The 22,289-nt window shown below is 39.8% G+C and overlaps 1 protein-coding gene across 4 annotated transcripts in view; it reads right to left on the reverse strand.

The window, feature by feature from the left end:
* Positions 1-4,051: 4,051 nt before the first annotated feature.
* Positions 4,052-22,289, reverse strand: part of KDM2B (lysine demethylase 2B) — a 222,607-nt gene continuing 204,369 nt past the window's right edge. For 2 of the 4 annotated variants that reach the window (XM_063454263.1, XM_063454261.1), the window contains exons 13-22: positions 21,364-21,588; positions 21,035-21,178; positions 20,585-20,671; positions 14,485-14,742; positions 12,902-12,940; positions 12,023-12,693; positions 9,750-9,913; positions 6,948-7,109; positions 6,085-6,303; positions 4,052-5,364 (exon numbers count right to left, since the gene is read on the reverse strand). In XM_063454263.1, coding sequence (XP_063310333.1) covers positions 5,183-5,364; positions 6,085-6,303; positions 6,948-7,109; positions 9,750-9,913; positions 12,023-12,693; positions 12,902-12,940; positions 14,485-14,742; positions 20,585-20,671; positions 21,035-21,178; positions 21,364-21,588 — 2,151 coding nt within the window. In that variant the 3' untranslated portion in view covers positions 4,052-5,182. Of the gene's footprint in view, positions 5,365-6,084; positions 6,304-6,947; positions 7,110-9,749; positions 9,914-12,022; positions 12,694-12,901; positions 12,941-14,484; positions 14,751-20,583; positions 20,672-21,034; positions 21,179-21,363; positions 21,589-22,289 lie in introns of all 4 variants that reach the window. The other 2 variants (XM_063454262.1, XM_063454260.1) reach the window with 1 other exon arrangement.

Below are 22,289 nucleotides of genomic sequence, written 5' to 3' on the forward strand. Positions count from 1 at the left end.
CAATGAGAGGGCGAAGAGGATAGGGGATAGTGGGCAGCCCTGTCTTGTTTTGTTGCGTATAGGGAAGTGGGGGGGGGGCTGCATGTTTGGGATGAGTAGTTTTGCTTTTGGGGTGGAGTAGATCGTTTTGAGGGCTGTCGTGAAGGGGGTGGGAAATTGGAGTTTCTCTAAGGTGGTGAATAGGAAGGGCCAGAGTAGTCTGTCAAATGCCTTCTTGGCGTCTAGGGACAGTAGGAGGGTGGGGATGTTACAGTGGTTGGCTACCCATATGAGGTCCAAGGTCCGTCTGGTGTTGTCGCTTGCTTGTCTTGCTGGGACGAACCCTACTTGGTCGGGGTGGATTGTCGCTAGGATGTGGGGGAGAAGTCTGTTGGCAAGGATTTTTGTAAAGATTTATATGTCTACATTCAGTAGGGAGATGGGTCTATAGTGGCCAGGTTCTGTATGCGATTTTCCGGGTGTGGGTAGTAAGCATATGTTTGCCTCCAGCATGTCCTCGGGTATCGGGTCGCCAGTCATGAGCGAATTGTATAGCTTTGTCATATAGGGTAGCAGGATCTCCGTGAATGTTTTATAGTAGATTCCCGAGTATACGTCCGGGCCTGGGCTTTTATTGGGTTTCGTGGTGCCTTTTACACTCCTCACCTCCTCCTCCGTGATTTCTGTCGAGAGGTGTGATTGGGCCTCTGTCGTGAGTGTTGGTAGGTGAGCCTTTGTTAGAAGGGTTTGTATTTGGTCGTGTAGGGGGCTCTCTTTGTGACGGTGCTGTGGGGAATGGTCGTACAGGTCAGTGAAATACTTCTGGAAGATCTCTGCGATTTTGCTGGGGACTTCAGTTGGTTGGCCTGCGGGGGTATGGATGGTGGTGATTTGCTTGGCTTGCTGGCGTTTGTGTAGCCTTCGGGCCAATAGTGTGTCTGCTTTGTTTGATTTTTCATAGAACATTTGTTTTGTCCATTGTAGAGCTTTGGTTGTGTCTTTTGCCATGGCTTGTTTAAGGGCCTGGCGCTGGTGATGCAGTTGCGTCGTGAGGTCTTGTGTGGGGGTTAGTTTGTGTTGTGCTTCAAGTTGTCTGATTTGGTCCAGTAGGGATGTTATGTGGGCTATGTGATTTGGTCCAGTAGGGATGTTATGTGGGCTATGTGATTTGGTCCAGTAGGGATGTTATGTGGGCTTCTTTTTTTGTGCTGTGGCTATGCTGATGAGGGATCCTCTGAGCACTGTTTTATGGGCTGCCCATAGGACCGTGTGTGATTGTCTTTGTTGGTGTCGAAGTAATGGGTGAGCTCAGTCTTCAGTTGGGTGATTATTTGGGGGTCATGGAGTAGGATGGGGTTGAGCCTCCAGGACCATGGTCTTGAGATTTGTGGTGGTCGGAGTTGTAATGTGAAGTCGGCGTGGTCGGACCAGGTGATGTTGCCTATTAAGGTGTTTGTGACGTGAGGGAGTAGGGATGGTGAGATGAGGAAGAGGTCGATGCGGGAGTAGGTGTGGTGTGGGTGTGAGTAGAACGTGTAGTCGCGGTCGGTCGGGTGTTGTGTTCTCCATATGTCGATGAGACCCGTTTGGGTTATGAAGTAGGCCAGCAGTTTGTCCGATCTGGAGGGTTGGGTGGGTTGTTGTCTGTCAATGGGTGGGGAGATTGTGGCGTTGAAGTCCACCCCTATTATTCTTTGGTGGCCGAGGTGGGCTTGTAGTCTGCCAGAATTGTGGGTCTGGGACCGTCGGTGCGTATATGGAGGTTAGTGCTATTTTCGTGGTTCCTATTGAACCTGTTGCTGTTATGTATCGTCCTTGTGGGTCTTTGTGGATATCTTTAACCCCTTAAGGACCAAACTTCTGCAATAAAAGAGAATCATGACATGTCACACATGTCATGTGTCCTTAAGGGGTTAAGGTGTATGGGGCAGGTTTTCTGTTGCAAGTAAAATTGCCACCCCGTTATGTTTGCCTGTGTTTGAGTTGGCAAGATGGCAGGTTCGGTAGTGTTGGCTTAGGAGAGGGAACGGGTGTGAGTTAACGTAGTGCATTTCTTGAAGAAAGACCACATCTGCCCCCGACCTGTTGGCCTAGCGCATGACCTGGTGGCGTTTTGAGGGATGGTTAAGTCCCTTGCAGTTAATTGATATGCATGTTACCTTAGCTGACATGTTGGTGTGGGGGGTATTGCGGTGCGGATGCGGTCTGTTCCAATTGCCCATTGGTCCAGTCCCTTGTGTTGTGGGAGGGGTCTTGGGGTTTTTGCGTCAGGTACCTTCACGATTTGGGTGTGGTTTTAGGGTCTCGTGTCCCGCCATGGTACTCCTCAGGGATGAACTGGGGATACAAATAAAGAATAAAGTAAACATATGTACAACTACCTGGGCTTATTGTCTGTGCCAGGTTCAAATCTAACTGTGTTTTGGGTGTGTCCCGTATGTTCGACCCTGTTGCCCTGGTGTTATCGTGGGGCGTGGTAAGGGTTAGTCCTGAGGTGCATGCTGTTCCAGGTGTGTGGTAACTTCCACTGATAGGTTGTACATGGGGGTGGGGGTAGTTGGGTGAGGCTATAGGGTCCGCTGGCTAATGGTTTGTTGGGGGAAGTGGTGGTTCCCATGGGTTGGGGCGCCTATCTGAGGGGGGGGGAGGGGGAGTGTCCGGATGATCCCTTGGAGTGGGGTTGTCTGGCATCAGTGTTGGGGTCAGGTGCTTGTCCGTTGGTTTCCCTCCTACCCTTGCCCTCCTAACTGTTCCGGTGGTGTGGTTTGTGACTAGTTGTCTGGGGGGTGGGTGGTATTGTGTGGGTTGTCCCTTTAATCCCTGCTTGCTTCCTTCCCCCTCCCGTCCCCACCTGGTTTGGCCAGCATAGCTGGCTTGGAGTCCCTCCTTTCCCCCCGTCCCCCCCACTGCCGTGTACCCAAGGTTGTGGGTGTATTTTCCATAATCTTACAGGTAACTAGCATGCAAATAAACGTTGGCAGAACATTTGAATATTGTCCCGGTGTATAAAGGATATATTATGCGGGCGCTGTCTATGCTTCTTTTGCGCTTCATTTAGTCCGTCTTGTCGGGGAGCCTTGTTGGTCTTCTCCCGGGTTGTCTGGGTTCAGGGTTGGTGAGGTGAAGTCATGTCACTCTTATTCTTATTCTATTAGAGCCCTCCCTCTGCCTCCCGACCCGGAAGCAGAGTAGGCGCCTGCCGTTTTGGGCAGACAGGTGCCTACTCTGCAGACAGCCGGAATTCATCTGTGAAGATAACACCTCTCCAAACTGCCAGACGCCATCGAATATGAGCATTTGCCCACTGAAGTCAGTTACGATTATGAACTGCAGTCAGGTTGAGACCCGATGAGGATGACGAGCATGCAGATGAGCTTCCCTGAGACAGTTTCAGACAGTTTGTGCAGAAAAACTTTGGTTATGCAAACAGATTGTTGCAGCAGGTGTCCGGGTGGCTGTTCTCGGACGATCTTGGAGGTAAAGATGCTGGATGTGGAGGTCCTGGGCTGGTGTGGTTGCACGTGGTCAGCGGTTGTGAGGCCGGTTGGATGTACTGCCAAATTCTCTGAAACGTCTTTGGAGACGGCTTATGGTAGAGAAATGAACATTCAATTCACGGCAACAGCTCTGATGAACATTCCTTCAGTCAGCATGCCAATTACACGCTCCTTCAAAACTTGCGACATCTGTGCATTGTGCTGTGTGTTAAAACTGCGCATTTTAGAGTGACCAGCATAAGGCACACTTTTGCAAAAATCAAGCTGTCTAATCAGCATCTTGATATGCCACACTTGTGAGGTGGATGGATTATCTCGGAAAAGGAGTGCTCACTACCACAGATTTAGACAGATTTGTGAACAATATTTGAGAGAAATAGGCCTTTTGTGTACATAAAAAACGTCTTAGCAAAAACAAGTGTTGCGTTTATAATTTTGTTCAGTGTAGAATGAAAGCTGAAATGCAACTTAAGATCATATCCAATACCAATTAGAAGTACCTTATAAAATTAAACATGACGCTGACTGGTACATTCCGACTGGTACATGCAGCAGTAATTAGTGCTAAGCAGAGGTTCTATTAAAAGAATTTAATAAATGTGTTCATAAATAAACATGATACACTTAATTTCAACATTACTTACATAAAAAAAAAAGTATACATCTGACTCGAAGTGGAAAGACTTGTAAAAGGCATTCATTCACCTTTTATACTAACCCCATTCTTAAATTTTCCAGTGCAAGAGGCATACATTTACAAAAGGAAATGCCAATGAGTTTTTCCTGAAACATTATCTGGATTTTTATATTTTATAGCCAGGAAAATAACCGTAAAACCATTTCATTCTAACAGTAAAACTTTTCTTCTGTTCCGTGAACAGTCAATACAAACAGGAAGTGGATGGGTGCTTTCAACGGAAAACAAAAAACACCTTAAAACAATGGCACTATTAGAAGGCAGAAGGGTTATAAGCAGACTCTGCTGTGTCAAACTTTAAATAACCTAGATGGCACACTATAAGACTCACTGATCCTTTTTAAATGAATTGTACACACTAGGCTGTAATGCCTAAAACAGTTGTGTGACACTGTATTGTGAAAATGATTTGTGTCTGAAATCAACATACATTTCTGCATGCAAATGTGCAAAGAAGAAAACTCTTTGAAACATGCGTCTAGTGGTCACAATGATGATCTGGTTTTAGTTATGCAGACTGCGCGCTGCCTAGATAAATTTACTATACATGGAAAGATTGGCAGCCTAAAAGAAAACAAACAGTAGTATGCATTCAGACACTGCAAATATAATAATAATAATTTTTTTTTTTTTTAAATAGTTTACAAAAATATTTCTGCATAACGTATGAAATTATTTTTCACCAGATTCTGGAAGGCTTAAATGCTCTGGATGGCCCACATAAAGACATTAGAAAATGCAACAGTTGAAGAGCCAATAAAATGAAACAAATAGGCGCATGCCCTTGGGTTTTAAAGAGGTGTCCATGGAAGGTAAACGCTTAATCCAGTGTCAACCTTCGCGGCAGCTGGTGTTTGAGGTGCTGGAGAAACCATTGGAGGGAATCTTGATCCAGAGGTTAGTTTGCAGACTAGCCTCCATATAAAACTTGTAAGGCCAAAATTGTCTTTCAGTTGCAGCTTTTTAAATAAGCTTTATTGTATACACACTGTACAAAGGCTATCCTTAATTAGCTAATCTTTTGAAGCAGCTTTTCTTCTGTTTGCCCAAATTGTAAAATGACAGACATTTCTGCAATGAACTGTTCACAGCTTTCCTTCGTAACTTGCTTACAGAACCTGAGGTCAATCAGGCAGATGTTCGCACAACGTTTAAAGTACATCAGGCTCTGGTCTGTAACATTATTGCAGTCTGGGGAGAGGAAAGAAAATACAATGGATAAAACTTATTAGATAAAACTTATTAAATAAGTGCAACTTAACAGCTCTTGTGAAGCAAATATGAGAGCATTAACAGGAAGTGTCTCACAAGCTTGACAGCAAACAGGGTTAATCATAAAAGTGAGACTTCAAAGTGAATTTTAAATGTAAGGTCTAACTAGCCAAATTTGGAAAATGTCTTAAAGGCAGCTATGCTTCCAGTTCAGCCACCTTGGCCCTAAATGCAAAAGTCACTTTGAATTCTCAACTCACGGAATAACCCCAAGTATGTTAAATCAAATTACAACCCTCCCGCCCCCATACTGGAGCCAGAGAAAATGCATGCCATTAAATGCTATAATCAGATATTTCTTTGTTGGTTACTGTACATGCATACATAACCTGCACAGACAGATCAAATAATGCTGCATGTTTATTGGGGGTGTGTGCCCACCAGATTTGTAGTATATGTCAATACAATCTATAGCAAAAATTGGATCTGAAATTAAGTATATAAAACATCTAAGCAGACTAACAAAAAATGTGTAATATCTGACTCCGATGTATTTTATTTTTGCACTGGCACCGTTAACCAAACTATACATGTCAAGTTCTGTTACACATCATCACTACAGAATACTGTGGTGAACTTTAAGTAGGAAGACTACCATTTAAGGCCTAAAGCCAGGTGAACCCAGATGGAATTCTGTACCTGATAAATTTAATTCTATTAAAGAATCCCTGGTCGAAGTCCCCACTGCTGTGAGGAGGTTGATCGACTGATCCGTAATATGGTTACAATAACTCAAGTCCAGTTTGGCGAGCAGAGGCATGTGTCGAATCATGAGGCGCAATGAGGCATCAGTAATGTCCAGACCCGCCAAACGAAGATCTACAATGTTTCGCAATTTGCTGCGGTTATCAATCTGACCTGCAGGGAACAAAACATGAAATGAATCCGCTTTACTATTATTCTCATTTATGGCATCAACTTATCATACAGAACAATTTTAAAATGGGGAGATAAAACAGCAGGCTAATGACAAACAAAATAATAATGTTGCCAGAACCAAGAAGTGATGAACCCTGCTTAAACAAGCTTACAATCTAGAAATGTAACAAAAACAAAAGCACAAACAGAAATTGTGGCCAAGGATAATTGATTCAGTCAATAAATTGGAAAACAGCCCTATGATGACCTTCCAAACTACTTCCTTTAATTCCTGAGAATTTTAAAAAGAAACCTGAATAATTTTAAACATGGCATATGGCGTAAACGCTGAATTAACTAGTGTACACTTTCTCAAATATCAAGTTTAATTTACCATGTTATCTACATATTAGAAACAAAAAAAAGTGTTCTTCACTAAAGTGAGGATTCAAATTTGAGGTCAGCTTTGCTTTTACTTTGGCCACACTGGCCAATAATTTGAAAATCATTTTCAATTCACACTTTAGTAAACAAAGTCAAGATTAAATTTGTAAGAGACTGGGTTAACTTGCCTTCTTTCTACTACAGAAGATTAAGAACCATAGCCATCTATACAGGCATTATAAAATGTATGAGATCACTACCTGGTCTGTTATCTGTTGGTGGTGATAAGAGATCTCTCATCTGTGCATCTTTGAGCCCTTCCACCCACTGGACATTGAGGCAGCGTAGCAAAGGACAGCTGGAACTACACAGAGCCGAAACAGCAATCCAAGAACACCCAGATAAATTGAGATCACGGAGAGCTACGAATAAAGAAAATGCAACACAGATTATTAGAATGATGTGCCATCAAATGTTATGACTAAACAATTTAATATCTTCTCAAGCAGCCAATATTACACTCAAACTCAGGATTATGTTAAAGGAATGCTCAAGTTAATCACATCATTATATATGAACAAACGAACTGCATGATTAAGGAAAACAAAGAATGTTTACTTACAATATGCTTACATGTCAAAATAAGTCACATAAACAGTAATTGTTAAAATATTTACTGCTTGCAGCATTAACTTTTGAAACATTTTCCTCCCCATCACTGTTGAGATATAAAAATGTGCTCGAATATCTTGGTTGCACACTTCCCAAGTGTATACTTTTAGCCTCAGAAGCTCGGAGGTACTTACCTCCGCCGCGATCCTCTTTGGGAGGACTGCCTGACAGCCCAGGCAGCCCTCCCATGGCAAATCAGGCCCCCAGGGGCCATGTGATCGCTCTCAAAGAGCGAACACATGGCCCCTTATAGCTGGCTGTGGATCTCCCAGCAGGGAGACGGTCTGAAATGTCAGACAGTCCCCCTGCTGGTGGGTAGTGTAAAAATAACTAAACATGTTTAAAATTAAAAAAGTGTATATATATATATACATACATACATCCATACATACACACATCATATATATATCTAACATCATACGTAGTGTATTTTAATGTTAATATAAGTACATATATTAGTATTAAAATACACTTAGAATGACGTTACATATATACAAGATATATATTATATATATAATACATATAATTTGTTTATATATGTATAATTTCAATAAATAAATACAATATTTTAAAAAATAAAATAAAATAAATTATATATACATATGTAATCTTATTCTGTTTTTTGTTAATATATATATATTGGTAACAAAATACACTTAGAATGACATTCTATATATCTATCTATATATAAAATACAAATAACTGCAAATATTTATATATATATATATATATATATACACATAAATAACTACATAAGTATACACGTAGAATTTAAATACATTTAAAATTCTACGTGTATATTTAAGTAATCTTCCACCCTTTGTACAGCGCTACGGAATCTGATGGCGCTATATAAATAAAATAACATAATTATGTGATTTATTTAATAAAAATTTGATTGACGTGCCCGACAACCCAGGCAGAAAGTGCAGAGAATTTAATTTGCACGCACTATATTTAACCCTGTATCTTTCAAAGACACCATAAAACCTGTACATGGGGGGGTACTGTTTTACTCGGGAGACTTCGCTGAACACAAATATTAGTGTTTCAAAATGGTAACTTGTATTACAACAATGATATATTTAGTAAAAGTGAAGTTTTTTGCATGTTTCACACATGAACTGCACTTTTACGGACGATATTATTGTTGTAATATGTTTTACTGTTTTTAAACACATATGTTTGTGTTCAGTGAAGTCTCCCAAGTATAACAGTACCCCCTATGTACAGGTTTTATGGTGTTTTGGAAAGTTAGAGAGTCAAATATAAGGCTTGCATTTAATTATTTTCACATTGAAATTTGCCATATTGGTTACGTTGCCTTTGAGAGCGTATGGTAGCCCAGGAATGAGAATTACCCCCATGATGGCATACCATTTGCAAAAGTAGACAACCCAAGGTATTGCAAATGGGGTATGTCCAGTCATTTTTAGTAGCCACTTAGCCACAAACACTGGCAAAATATTTGTTTTTTGCTTTTTTCACACAAAAACAAATATGAACACTAACTTTGGCCAGAGTTTGGGGCTAAGTGGCTACTAAAATTCTTTTGCAAATGGTATGCCATCATGGGCGTAATTCTCATTCCTGGGCTACCACACGGTCTCAAAGGTAACATTTCTAATCTGGCAAATTTCAATTTGAAAAAACTGAAAACTGAATGTGCTATATTTGACCCTGTAACTTTCCAAAACACCGTAAAAACTGTTAATGGGGGGTACTGTTGCACTTGTGAGACTTTGCTGAATCCAAATATGTGGTGGTGTTTTTTTGCAGTTAAAGTTAACAGTATTATAAGAGCTAAAATTTCTACTAATTTTTTTTTAAATCTTAATTTCTCAGTTTTTTAAATTTTATTCATAATAAAGTAATGTTCCAATTATGAATAGTTCATGAGAAATTAAAGCCCAGTTTCTCTGAACAAAATGATATATAATAAGTGTGGGTGCACTTAATATGAAAGAGGTGAAGTACGGTTGAACAGACATATAGCGCAAATTACAGTTTTTGTTTACATTTTATTTTGATCAGAACGTGTACTATTGACTCCGTCCTGAAGGGGTTAAACTAGCTCTCCTTAGCTAACCCTGGGGGCTGGAGGGGAACCACAACTACTGTACAGAAGTGTGTTGTAGAGAGTTTGGTAGTTGGAGTGTTTCTTTAAGATCAAACAGTATTAAACACCAGGAAGTTGACAGGTAAGTCAATCAATTCTTCCTATCACAGTCATTTTCTCCTGACCTGTGGCAAAAGTTAACCCGACCTTTGGAACTATATCTACAACAACTATTGTGTCAAATATTTGTCATCATTTATCCACAGAGACATTTTTAACAAAAATAAGTAGGTCAAAGTACAAATTGATCATTGGAAGTTCAGTAATATACCTGGAAGCCTGTTGATGAGCCAGCTGAGCTGCTTTTTGGATATATTTGTCCAACTGAGGTCAAGTGAAAGTGGTTGCCTTCGGATTATTCCACTGAGCATGAGTGGAGTGATTGATTTGCATCGGTTTAAATCGATTCTTGCCCACAGCCTTTTGTCACAGCACCTATTAAATCAACACAATGAGCTATCACTTCACCTTATTCTATACTTATTAACTTTTTGCTTAAAAGTAAAAGTTTTTTCTTTGCAAGTTTATGCACATTAACGTTACTTCCATAAAAATATTACAAGAAACACTCTGGGCACCATGAAAACTTCATTGAAATGAAGTGGTTATATTGCCAGGAAGTGCCTAGTTCACCTTAAGGGGTGAAACCGTTCTCAAACTGTGTAACCAAAAAGTCTTTGTTCCAGCAACAAAACTCCCTGCCTTTCTACCCTTCCGTTTTCTAAAAATCTCTAAACTGGAAGGTTCTTGCAGAATCGTGTAGCGTCGCAATTATGCAAGAGCTTTCGCGAAGAGCGGTCAGTGAATTCCCAGTCATAAAACTGCCTTGAAAAGAAGCCATTTCCAAACCAGTTTTATGAGTGGGTATTTACTGACTGGCTGAGAGCATCAGCTGACTGCTCTGTTATTCAACGCCATTGCTGTCCGATTCTGAAAGAGCCTTCCGGTTTAGAGATTTGATTTCCAGAAAACGGAAGGGCAGAGAGATTTGGCATTTGAACAAAGATTTTGGGGTAAAACCATTTGAGAACAGTCTACCCCCTTAAAGTGAGCAAGCGACGTCCAAGCATCATAACAACTTAATTTTGATGAAGTTAATATGGTCCCTAAACTGTTACTTTAAATCTCTAATGAAAGCCACACAAAGATACAAGGCATGTTTCTTTAGATAAAAAAAAGAGAAAAATCCACACATCACAAACGTTAAATTAAGAAAGCCATTTCGTATTTTTAAACTGTGAGCAAGAGAATATGGAGAACAGACAACAGCTCAAATAGCCTGCCCTTTGGTAAGGCATCCGCTCAATGCTCAAGCTGGTTTGTGCCATAACAGAGATCATAAACTATTTGCATACCAGACTGATCCCATCCAAAATGCAGGCTGGCTCCCTCTGCACCAGAGATACAGCAACCACAGACATTCGTTTCAGCCTTATGAGGTATAACCCATACTCCTTAAGTCACAGTGAGCAAGGTGTCCATGCCTGGATTACCCTTTTACCGTTTGTATTTTTAGTCAAAAATATAAACGTTTCCACACCACGGCCAGTTGCAGTTTTCATACATTACATTACATTCTCATATGCACTTATTTGGTATAACAGTGTTGTGTTGCCGTTTTCCAAAAAGGTTTTATTATTGTACATTTTACAAAACACAGTTACACTAAAAATCAAAGCCAATAAAAAGGAAGTCACAATTTATAGATGTATGCATAGTATACAACTGTGCAGAATGGGGTTTGGAAAACAAAAATACAAGAGGTATGAGACTATTCAAACCAGTATGAATGCATTAAAGTAAACCTCATTTTATAGACTGATCTATAATCTATTTCTCTATCTAAAACCAAGTTCTCTCTACTTGTGCCATTATGTAACAATGATTTATAGTGTGCTACCGTGCAATTTATACATGGGGGAAAAAAATCCCGTACACCTATCACACTCCACTCGACGTGCATATATAAAATGTAAGCAATATATAAAGAGCATTTTAGTTTAATAACGTTTCTCCTCACATGTTAGAAAAGAATGGACATTTAAGCAGACTTGATATTTCCCCAAGTGCTTCAATGCATCAGAGATGAAGGAGACATACTCCCCATCATTTCTCTTTTTCCAATGATCCAGTCAGGTCAGGAGTGGCAATACATTTGTACTCACACATATATTTCTTTTTAAAAAATGTAGATGTCCAGCCCATTTGTAGATATAGCCCCTTAAGAGCCTATGGCATATTTATGACCTATGTGAAGCTAACACTTGTTAATTGTCCGTTTGTATCTTTACTTTTATTTATCTTAAATCGCAACGGAATAAAAAAATAAATAAATAGTGGTCTATGAAAGATCATAAGATCCTCCACAGGTAATCTAGCACATGAGCTGGCCTACTGCATGTCATGGGTCCAACTGAAACTTTACTGAAAAGACGAATCAGAGTAGGCTTCCTTACCATAGGGAATGCCATCGATCAGAAAGATTGAGAAAACACCATTCACTGAAAACATACATACGTATTTTAAATGTTACATTTGACTTACCATCTGTTCCAGGTTTTGCAGACCCTCATACAAATGCACAAGTCCCTGTGGCTGAGGTAGCTGAAGATTTTCATCCATACCTCTATTTTAATCACATGAGATGCCCCATTTTCCAAAGGCAGAGAATCCGGAGGAGGGCTAATCGGAGGTGGTCGTATGACATGGCGTTCCATTTGCACACATTTAGGAGGAGATAGTGAAGGAGGTGGGCGAGTAATAACTCTTGGTGATCTTGGGCTAGGGAAGCCTTGATGTCTGAAATCTTTTGGAGTCCCATTCAGTCCTTTACTGAATCTGTGCATCCTTTCACCGTCATGGTTGTTTGTACATCTCTTGGGATTGTCTTCTTCACTCTCTGGCTCAGATTTGATGGGATGATGGTTCTCATTAGCCAGACTGCTTTCAGTTTTCTGTATTTCTTGGTTTAACTCCTTGCTCAACTCTTTGCTCAGTTCTTTATTGGGCACCTTTTTTTTCCTGCGGAATTTCTTTTTCTTTTTGGGATCTGGAGCCTCTGTACTTGGGCCTGCAGTGGGTGAACTGGATCTGGATTGGTCACTTTCCTTGGGTTTTGGTGCCAACTCAGTCATATCATCCCCTGGCTCCTGCTTTATACGCCTTAAGGTTTTGGCCATTAATACTCGTTCATCTGGTGTCTTCCATGATTTTCTCTAAAATGAAAAGCAGCAGAACCTGGTATTTTAATGTGCTAAACTATAAATTAAGAATTTCCAAAGCCTGTATTAACATCCATGTGATTTAGCATATTGTACAGGTCACAATTGGTTTATATATTTAGCCAATTTGCTTTTAATTTAAGATTAAAATGCAACGTAAATAAATGCAACGTAAATAAAATAAAGCTGAAAAGTAACATACCTTTTTCCTTAAGTTATTCTCTTCTTTTCCAAGTTTTAACTGTACAAAGAATTGAAGTTTAAAGTTAGATTTCATGTAATAAAGAAATGCAATAATCTGGGTTGAGCTGAAACAAATTACAACAAATTATTTCATAAAGGAATCTGCCTTATATTTCAAGAAACGGTGATCTGTTGAGCTCAATTACACTAGTGTAAAAATACAATTTAAAAAAGTAATTCATAACAATAAAAACAAAAATGCAGCTCATGATAACCAACATTAACAGACATCTCCTCCCATCCTCTCTAGATCTGAAGAGAGTCCAAGCCCAATCACACCTAAGAACATCCTCAACTCAAAGTTAACTACTCCCCATGGTTTTGTATCGAGACATGTTCCTGAAAACCACACACTACGCATACTTCACGCCACATCGACTGCATCTCATGGCAAGGAAGGACTCCTCTACCTGCTTTAAATGCACCCACAACAAAGCATATATGTATCACTGTCTGTGGGAGTGTCCCATGATCCAGACTTTCTGGAGAGAGGTTACACAATACTTAACGAACAACAACATGACGCCCATACCATTGAATCCCAGTTTCCTACTGTTGGGACCCGTACGCGGTGACCCCATACCTAATAGACGCTTCTCTATGATCATAGCAGCGGTGGGCCGCAAAACCATTCTTCAGGTTTGGAACCAGCCGGGCAGTCCAACACTCACTTTATTCTTAACCAAACTTAAGTTCCTATTTAAAATGGAATGGCTTCATACCCTAACCAACAAGGAACTTCTGGTGAAAACATTTTTTCTCACGCGGAAATGGTACATTTCTATGCTTGACACCTCCTTCCAATCTAGAGTTAGAGCAACTTTGGAGCACACGGCATTGTTCTCGACTGAGGTGGTGGCGGGAAGGGATCCATTGGGCGTGCTGCCCAGTGCCACCTATCCATAAACCTATACACAGCTCCTGGGGGGCGGGGATGTTCAGTGGATCGGTAATTGTAAATAGTTATTGACGTTGGAAAAATCTGAGGGGAGGGAGGGGTGAAAGGCAAACCTGTATAGATTCAGGGGATGCAGAACAATCAAAGCAAGGTAGACAAAAAGCACACGATGACTAGACAAACATACCTAAAGCAACTCTGTTAAATGAAGTAAAGCAGCTAAATTTGTATGACTTCCAATACAAAATGTTATACTGACATGTACTCTCTATCCACTCTCTATCGCTCTACCAACTCAACACACTCAGATACTGATCACACCCCACGATAACAACAGCTAACAAAGCCCTTGAATAACACTGCAACAAACACAACCCCACTCCAACACAACATGTTGAAAGCAACACTCCCCAAGGTTATTTGTTTTCTGTTATTTTTCTCCTTTGACTACAAACAACTAAATTGGCAGAGAGCGACCATGTCAACAACAACAACAGGAAGAAAAACCTCAACAAAATAACTCTCTACAGACTTTTCCTTTCTGTAATATATAATTTACATATGTACTATCATATGGATTTTGCATAAGCCTAAAAATGTTACTTTACCATACGATCTGCCCCCCCCCCCCCCCCACTTCTCACCCGTTTTCGAACTGCAGGTTCTGCAGGCTTCTCAAGCGTCCGTTTCTTCCTGTGGCCTTCTTCAGGCTTCTTTTTCACAATGTCTTCAACAAGTTTCTTTTTGGGCTGCTCTTCAGGATTCTGCCTGGGGGTCTCTTCACGTTCTACCTTCCTCTTAACAGTGTCTGTTAATTCCTTATTGTCCCTGTTGATCTTTTGTTCCTTAAGCAGCGACCCAGGCAGGTTGGAAGCATATTTAAATCCTGGACCTCTTTTTTGCTTGTAGGCCAAAAAGTGAAAAAAACAAAGACAACTTTATATCTTATGTCTACAGAAAACTGCCTTCCCAAAATTTACAAATGAAACAAAAAGATCTGTTCGGCAATAATTTTTAAGTGACTTGCTTATGTTTTTTTCATAAATTACCTGTTTTTTCCCCCTGGTCTTCTCTTCTTCCCCCTATTTGTTTCTGGCTATATAAGGTTCTATTATCCCAGGGGTTCTCAACCTTGCCCTCAAGGACCCCCTACCAGTCCAGGGTTTAGGGATTACCTGGGTGTGTCTAAAGTATTTAGAAAAAGAAAAGAAAAAACACCTTAGAGTCTAAGGTGTTTTTTTCCCCTTTTTCTAAACACTGTAGACACACCCAGGTAATCCCCAAATCCTGGACTGGTAGGGGGTCCTGAGGACTGGGTTGAGAACCCCTGTATTATCCAAAATTGTCAATATTTGTACTTATTTTCTGGCTTTTCCTTTTCACGAAAAAAAATTATCCATAACACAGAACCTGTTCCACTTTTTTTTTTTTTTTTTTTTTTAAACCCCTAAGTGACCAGACCGCTTTTTAATTTTCTTACCGTTAAGGACCAGGGCTGTTTTTAAATTTCTGCTGTGTTTGTGTTTAGCTGTAATTTTCCTCTTACCCATACATATTATATACAGTTTTTCTCGCCATTAAATGGTCTTACTAAATATACCATTATTTTCATCATATCATATAATTTACTATAAAACTTTTTTTTTATAAAATATGATTAAAAAACACCCTTTCTAACTTTGACCCTCAAAATCTGTTGCGCATCTACAACCGCCAAAAAAACACCCGTGCTTAGTTTCTAAATTTTGTCCTGAGTTTAGAAATACCCAATGTTAACATGTTCTTAGCTTTTTTTTTTTTGCAAGTTATAGGGCTACAGGTACAAGTAGGACATTTCTGTTTCAAAATCCATATTTTTTAAATTTATCAATAGTGACATTGTAACATTGTTATCTGTCATGAATCTCTTAATGAAACCGCATATGTACATATTTTTCTAAAGTAGACAACCCAGGGTATTTAATATGGGCTATGTCCAGTCTTTTCAGTAGCCACTCAGTCACAAACACTGGCCAAAGTTAGCATTTATATTTGTGTTAAAAATGCAAAAAACAATTATGAATGCTAACTTTGGCCAGTGTTTGTGACTAAGTGGCTACTAAAAAGACTGAACATACCCTATTTGCAATACCTTGGGTTGTCTTCTTTTGCAAACTGTATGCCATCATGGGGGAAATTCCCATTCCTGTGCTACCATACGCTCTCAAAGGCAACAACCAATCTGGAAAATTTCAATGTAAAAAAACAGCAAATCAATCCTTATATTTGACCCTGTAACTTTCAAAAATACTATAAAACCTGTACATTGGGAGTACGGTTATACTCAGGAGACTTAGCTGAACACAAATATTGGTGTTTCAAAACAGTAAAACGTATCACAACAATTATATCATCAGTGAAAGTGCCGTTTGTGTGTGAAAAAATGCAAAAAACTTAACTTTCTTATGTTTTACTGTTTTGAAACACTAATATTTGTGTTCAGCGAAGTCTCCCGAGTAAACAGTACCCACCCCCCACCCCCATGTACAGGTTTTATAGTGTTTTTGAAAGTTGCAGGGTCAAATATAAGTATTGATTTGCTGTTTTTTTACATTGAAATTTGTCATGGAAAGTTACAGGGTTAAATATACTGCTAGCAAATTAAATTTTCTGGACTTTCGGCCTGGGTTGTCAGGCAGGTCCCTCAAATTCCAATCAATAAAATTACTTAATTATGTAAAGATATTACATAAATATGCACGTAGAATTTAAATATATATATATACACACACACACACATATTGCATTGTAACTGTATTTTGATATAAATATATATTATCAAAATACAGTTAGAATAAAAGTACATATTTATAATAAAAAAATGTGTATTTTAGAATATATACACTATAAATAGTTTTATATATATATATATATATATATATATATATATATATATATATATATATATATACACACACACACATATATATATATATATATACACACATATACACATGTCAATATAAAAATACACTTAGTATGACATCACACACATCACACACACACACACACACATATATATATATATATATATACACATATATATATATTTTTATTACATTGCTAAATACAAATACACACCAGTCAAGCCATAAGACTTGCTTTTCCCACAAAAATCCCACTTTAATAGTGTTCTCACTACTGCAAGGGATTCTGGGTGGGCTTTGTGGAGCTCATTTGCATATGCCTACCCAGAATCCCTTGCAGTATTGAGAGCACAATTAGAGTGAGATTTCTGTGGGAAAAGCAAGTCTTATGGCTTGACTGGTGTGTGTATTTGTGTTTAGCAATGTATTAACTATCCACTTACTTCAGGTAGAAGGGGTTTTTATAAACACTTTTTACACACACACACACACACACACACACACAAACACGTTGTTTATTTTACAGATGCAGGGAGACTATGGACGCCTATTGTGACTATGGACGCTCTTTGCCGGGGGCATAATTTGCAGAGGAGGAACGGTCTGGGATGCCAGGCAGGCCCCCAGATTGTGAGCAACACTGATCAGGTAAGTAATAGATTTGCCGTGAACGTACCTACTAAGGTGTAGTAGTAGTAGTAGTACTTAAGGAGTTAAAAGACCACTCTAGGCACCCAGACCACTTCAGCTTAACGAGGTGGACTGGGTGCCAGGTCTAGCTAGGATTAACCCTTTTTTTCTATAAACATAGCAGTTTCAGAGAAACTGCTATGTTTATATCAGGGTTAATCCAACCTCTAGTGGCTGTCTCATTGACAGCCGCTAGAGGGCTTCCGCGCTTCTCACTGTGAAAATCACAGTGAGAAGACGCCAGAGTCCATAGGAAAGCATTGATAACTCTTTCCTATGGACTGGCTGAATGCGCGCACGGCTCTTGCCGCGCATGCGCATTCAGCCGAAGAGGAGGAGAGCTCCCTGCCCGGCGCTGGAGAAAGAGGTAAGTTTAACCCCTTCCTCCCCCCAGAGCCCGTCAGGAGGGGGACCCTGAGGGTGGGGGCACCCTCAGGGCACTATAGTGCCAGGAAACCAAATATGTTTTCCTGGCACTATAGTGATCCTTTAATTCTTTATTTTTGTTGTGCAAATGATTACAAATGAGATCGTATTGCTAGAACAACATTAACCAGCTTTATACCGTCTTACATTTTGAAACAGTAGCATGGCAAGTGAAGGAACTGCACATCTAAAAAAAAAATATATATATGGCATGAGAAAACACTAAAGCATAAACATGTGTGGTATAGTTGTTCAACAGAGGTAGTGTAACATCACAAGTAACACCACATTTGTGAGATTTGAATAAAGACCTTATGAACACAATTCTATGAGGGTCAGAGAGCGATGTTAGGTACGCTGTCAGAGAACTGTATTAGTTAACATAAAAAAGATACCACTGGACAGGTAGAGTTAATTATGACTGAGGCTCAAGTAGAGTACATAAGTTAAGCATGTGCAAATAAGAGGCAAGTGAATAAGAGGCCAATTTAAGCATAGCCTGGTGCAGGGATAGAAAACCTTTGGTACTCCAGATGTTTTGTACTACACCTCCTACGATGCCTTGGCAATATTATGGGTGTAAAAGCATTATGGGGGATGTAGTCCACAACATCTGGAGTGCCGAAGGTTGCCTATCCCTGGCCTAGTGCATAATTACCTGAAAACACAAGGCAGATATTTCATAGCCATGAGTATTCATTCAGTTTATTTTAGTAATTCTAAGCCTCAGCCAATGCCTGTAAATGGAAGGCATGTACCACATAAGAGCAGGAGTCCATCGAAGCACAAAGGGGCACCCCGATAGCTCCGCAGGCCGCATAATTCCCGCCTCCGTGATTAAGACAGGGCTCCATAATTGCCTCAATGCACGCCCCAGGCCTTGCTGAGTGGGAATCCCTTGACCGCGCCGGTTGCACTTAGTGATATGGCCCCCTCCGATGTGCCGAGCAGGTTGTCTGCGAGGTCTTGTCAGCCACAGGTCCCACCTTCTGCTCTTTGCCACCCATGAAGTGCTCAGGGGTTGCTGCGGAAGCTGCGCAGTGGTCTGTCTGCCCAGGGAACCATTTGGGGTCTGGAAGCCCAACATACCCTTAGGGATCTCACCCAGTCTTGGTGCGTTGTCACGCCATTGAAGTTTGGAGGGCGAGATGGGCTGATGCATGTGAATTGCTGGTGTTGGTGCATCAGAGGTATGTGAGTGGGTCAGCAAACCATGCTGTTGCCTAGCCTCTATTTTCGCCCAGAATTTGGTAAAGATGCAATCCAGCTTACTCAGTCGTTGTAAGGTAGGCCTTAGCTGAGCCTCTGGCTTTGAAAGCCGCTATCTTAGGAGCCATAAGGCGTCTCTGCATACAGCAGCTCTAGGAGTTAAGGAGAAGTGGTAGGTGATCTTCTGGGAGTGCAGTCCGCTGTACCAAGATGTAACATCTGGAGAGCGGTCGTCCCTCCGATGCCAGTAAGGCTTGCGGGCCGCAAGAAGTTGAGGTCTGGTTTTCTGGGTCAGGATAGTGTGAAATCTGGCACCATACGAGTCCCCCACTGTGCATTTAATCTGGTTTTGTGGTGATAAATGCGAGATGGCATGCAGAAAGAAAGCTTAATTAGCTTTTGGTCAGGAGCTCGCCTTGCATGCGTCCGCTCTGCATGCCAGCCAGCCAGGCTCCGCCCCCCCCAAAAGGTTTCACTTTTTTTTTTTTTTTTTTTTAAATGGCTTATTGGGTTTATATTTTGTTTTCCCTGTACATTTTCCGTAAGTTTGCAATGACAGAAAGATACACATTAATTTACAGAGAATAGAAAGAAAAAAAAAAAAAAAGGAAAAACAGTAGACGGCGGGTAACATACGATGGTCAGTTAGATAAGGTCTTGCATAGGTTATCTTAAGAGACAATATTGTTGTAGACGGAGAGCGCTCATTATCTAGGAGAGTGGTAACCGTCATCGAGTACAGAGAATTTAAAAGTAAAATCTAACAAAGTAATTACAACTTAAGATACATGCAAGGGTGGATGTGTGCAGATAAGGAAATTGCAACTGTTGACTTATCGGTCGATCGTAAGGTATCCCCGGTTGTCAGGTGGCATATGTTTTCCCAGTGGGTCAATTGGCATTAGTGGCCAGTTCTAAATTTTCATCCATCTGGTTGTGCCCAATCTCATTTCGACACGGATTGTCTATGTAGGTAAGTAGGTGTTCATATTTAGACTTGGTACTCACTAGCGAAAAAATGATCCAACCATATTTTGTGACCTGTAACTTTTAAAATAAGCTGAAATCGTTTACATATTATGTACTTTGAAAAACAAGACACCTAAATGAATTTATTTTGAATTACTTTTCCTAAGCTGGACATATTATGCACACACTATTATTGTCAAAACTGTGACAAAAATATATATATTTTTCATTTTTTAATAATAAATTAGATTTTATATATGTATAAGTCACATCAAAATAAAGCCCATCTTGTCCTTTAAAAAACTGTATATAATATGGGTTAATTCAATAAATGAGAGCGATGCAAATTGCAGTTGAACACAAACAGCAAAAAATGCAAAGATAGCTTGAGTCCTTAAGAGTATGACCAGCTTCTGAAGCTGCGTCCTTAATGGGTTAATTAATAGGCAGAGGTCTGTATATTTTAAACATAAAGCCAGCAAGCGAAAAACAAGTATAATTTTAAACACAATATTTAGGTACAAAACAATTGCCATAGACTCACTTTCCCAGTTTTGCCAGCATGATTACACTTTGGACACTCCCAGCAGTTTGGAAGCTCGTCATTCACAACACCATCTGATTCCTTTATCTGAAGGAGTAGAAAGAATCATATTAGCAATAGAATGCATTTCATTTTAACCAGACACAAGTATCCAATTCAGACTGTACACAATACTGAAGCATAGAGCAGACACGGCTCTTTTTCAGAACTGTATTGCAAACGGTAAAAAAATATACAGTATATACTTTAATGGAATTTAAAAGTATTAAGAAAATCAGTATTGAGAAAATACTTAATCTATTCCATTTTTTTAATGAGATGTACAACTATCATATACCACCAGATCTTATCTGCATAATACAGAAAGAGTGCTCGAACATGTTCATATATGTATTTAAGATATTTAATTTCAGTGGCATATTTTTTATATTCTGTTCTGTGTGAACTTACTTTAAGGCATCCTGGGTGGATTATTTCATTACAAATAGAGCACTCCATTAGCATGACATTAAACTTTGCCTCTTGTCCTTCTACGCAGTCTTCTTTTCCAGCTTCACCACAAACCAAGCAAACAGCTGTATGAGGCAGCACAGGCTATAAAAGGAGGGAAGGTTCAGCAAAATTGGAATCATATTTACAACAAACAGAATCAGGCTTTAAAAACGTGAATCAAACTTGGATGTAGTGGGAGAAATATAGGAAAAGCAGAGGGAATTTTAGCCCACTAAAATTGGATAGACCTAATTTACACATGCAGTAATACACTTAAAATGACATACAGCGATGCACTGCCTCATGATACAGGATTGCTTCATCCTTCCAGGACCACCAAACTTTTTCATATCCTTGCAAAAGTGACACTCCCCACACTCTGTTCGCAAACACGCCTCACATTTGCGGCAACGTGTCCGTCTCCGACGTGCTCCGGAACTGGTGCGGTTAGCAGAAAGTTTCACGGCGGGAGAGGTAGCAAGCTTTCCCTTTGGTCTTCCCACTGCCTTGTTCTGGACATTAAGAAAAACAAATGTTTAGACAATATTTTCCTCTATTTATGGATGACTGACAAATGTCAAACTGACAAACTGACATTTTCATGTGTGCAACTATCTTATAAAGAATGTTAGTGTTCCCTTTAGCCACTCTAGTTTTGGTAGTGTAAAAAAATGATACCCACCTATAGTCCAGTACCTTAATTGTCTTTACCTGGCTGACAGTTTGCCGTGATGGTAATTTTGGGTCAGTCCAATGCTTCCCATGAAGAAGCATTGGGCCTACAGTGCATGCACAGCCACAACAATCTATGCTTCTCTCTATGAGAAGAATTATCAGTTTTCAGCATCATTCTGAATGAGAAGACATTCAATTATTGAAAAATGTTTACTAGGAAGTGTCTAGAGGCATCTGGACTGACAAGTATTTATACACTAAATAAATATATACAAAATATTAAAGTGCGCTACATCTTTAAAAAAAAAAAAAAACAACAAAAAAACCCATAACTTTGCAGTTTGATCCAGTGAAGCACTATAAAGTGCTAGATGTGCCAAAAGCAATATACGCACAAGGTGCATAAAAACTGCAATTTTATGAATTGTCAAATAAGTGCAATAACTGTATGTGCACCAAAAGGAAACCAATATGACACTATATGCGTTCCAGGTATTCAGCTAATAACGTAGCCTAAATTCAGTAACACGTGAAAAGA

The sequence above is a fragment of the Pelobates fuscus genome, chromosome 5 (assembly GCF_036172605.1).
Source record: "Pelobates fuscus isolate aPelFus1 chromosome 5, aPelFus1.pri, whole genome shotgun sequence".
NCBI lineage: Eukaryota > Metazoa > Chordata > Amphibia > Anura > Pelobatidae > Pelobates > Pelobates fuscus.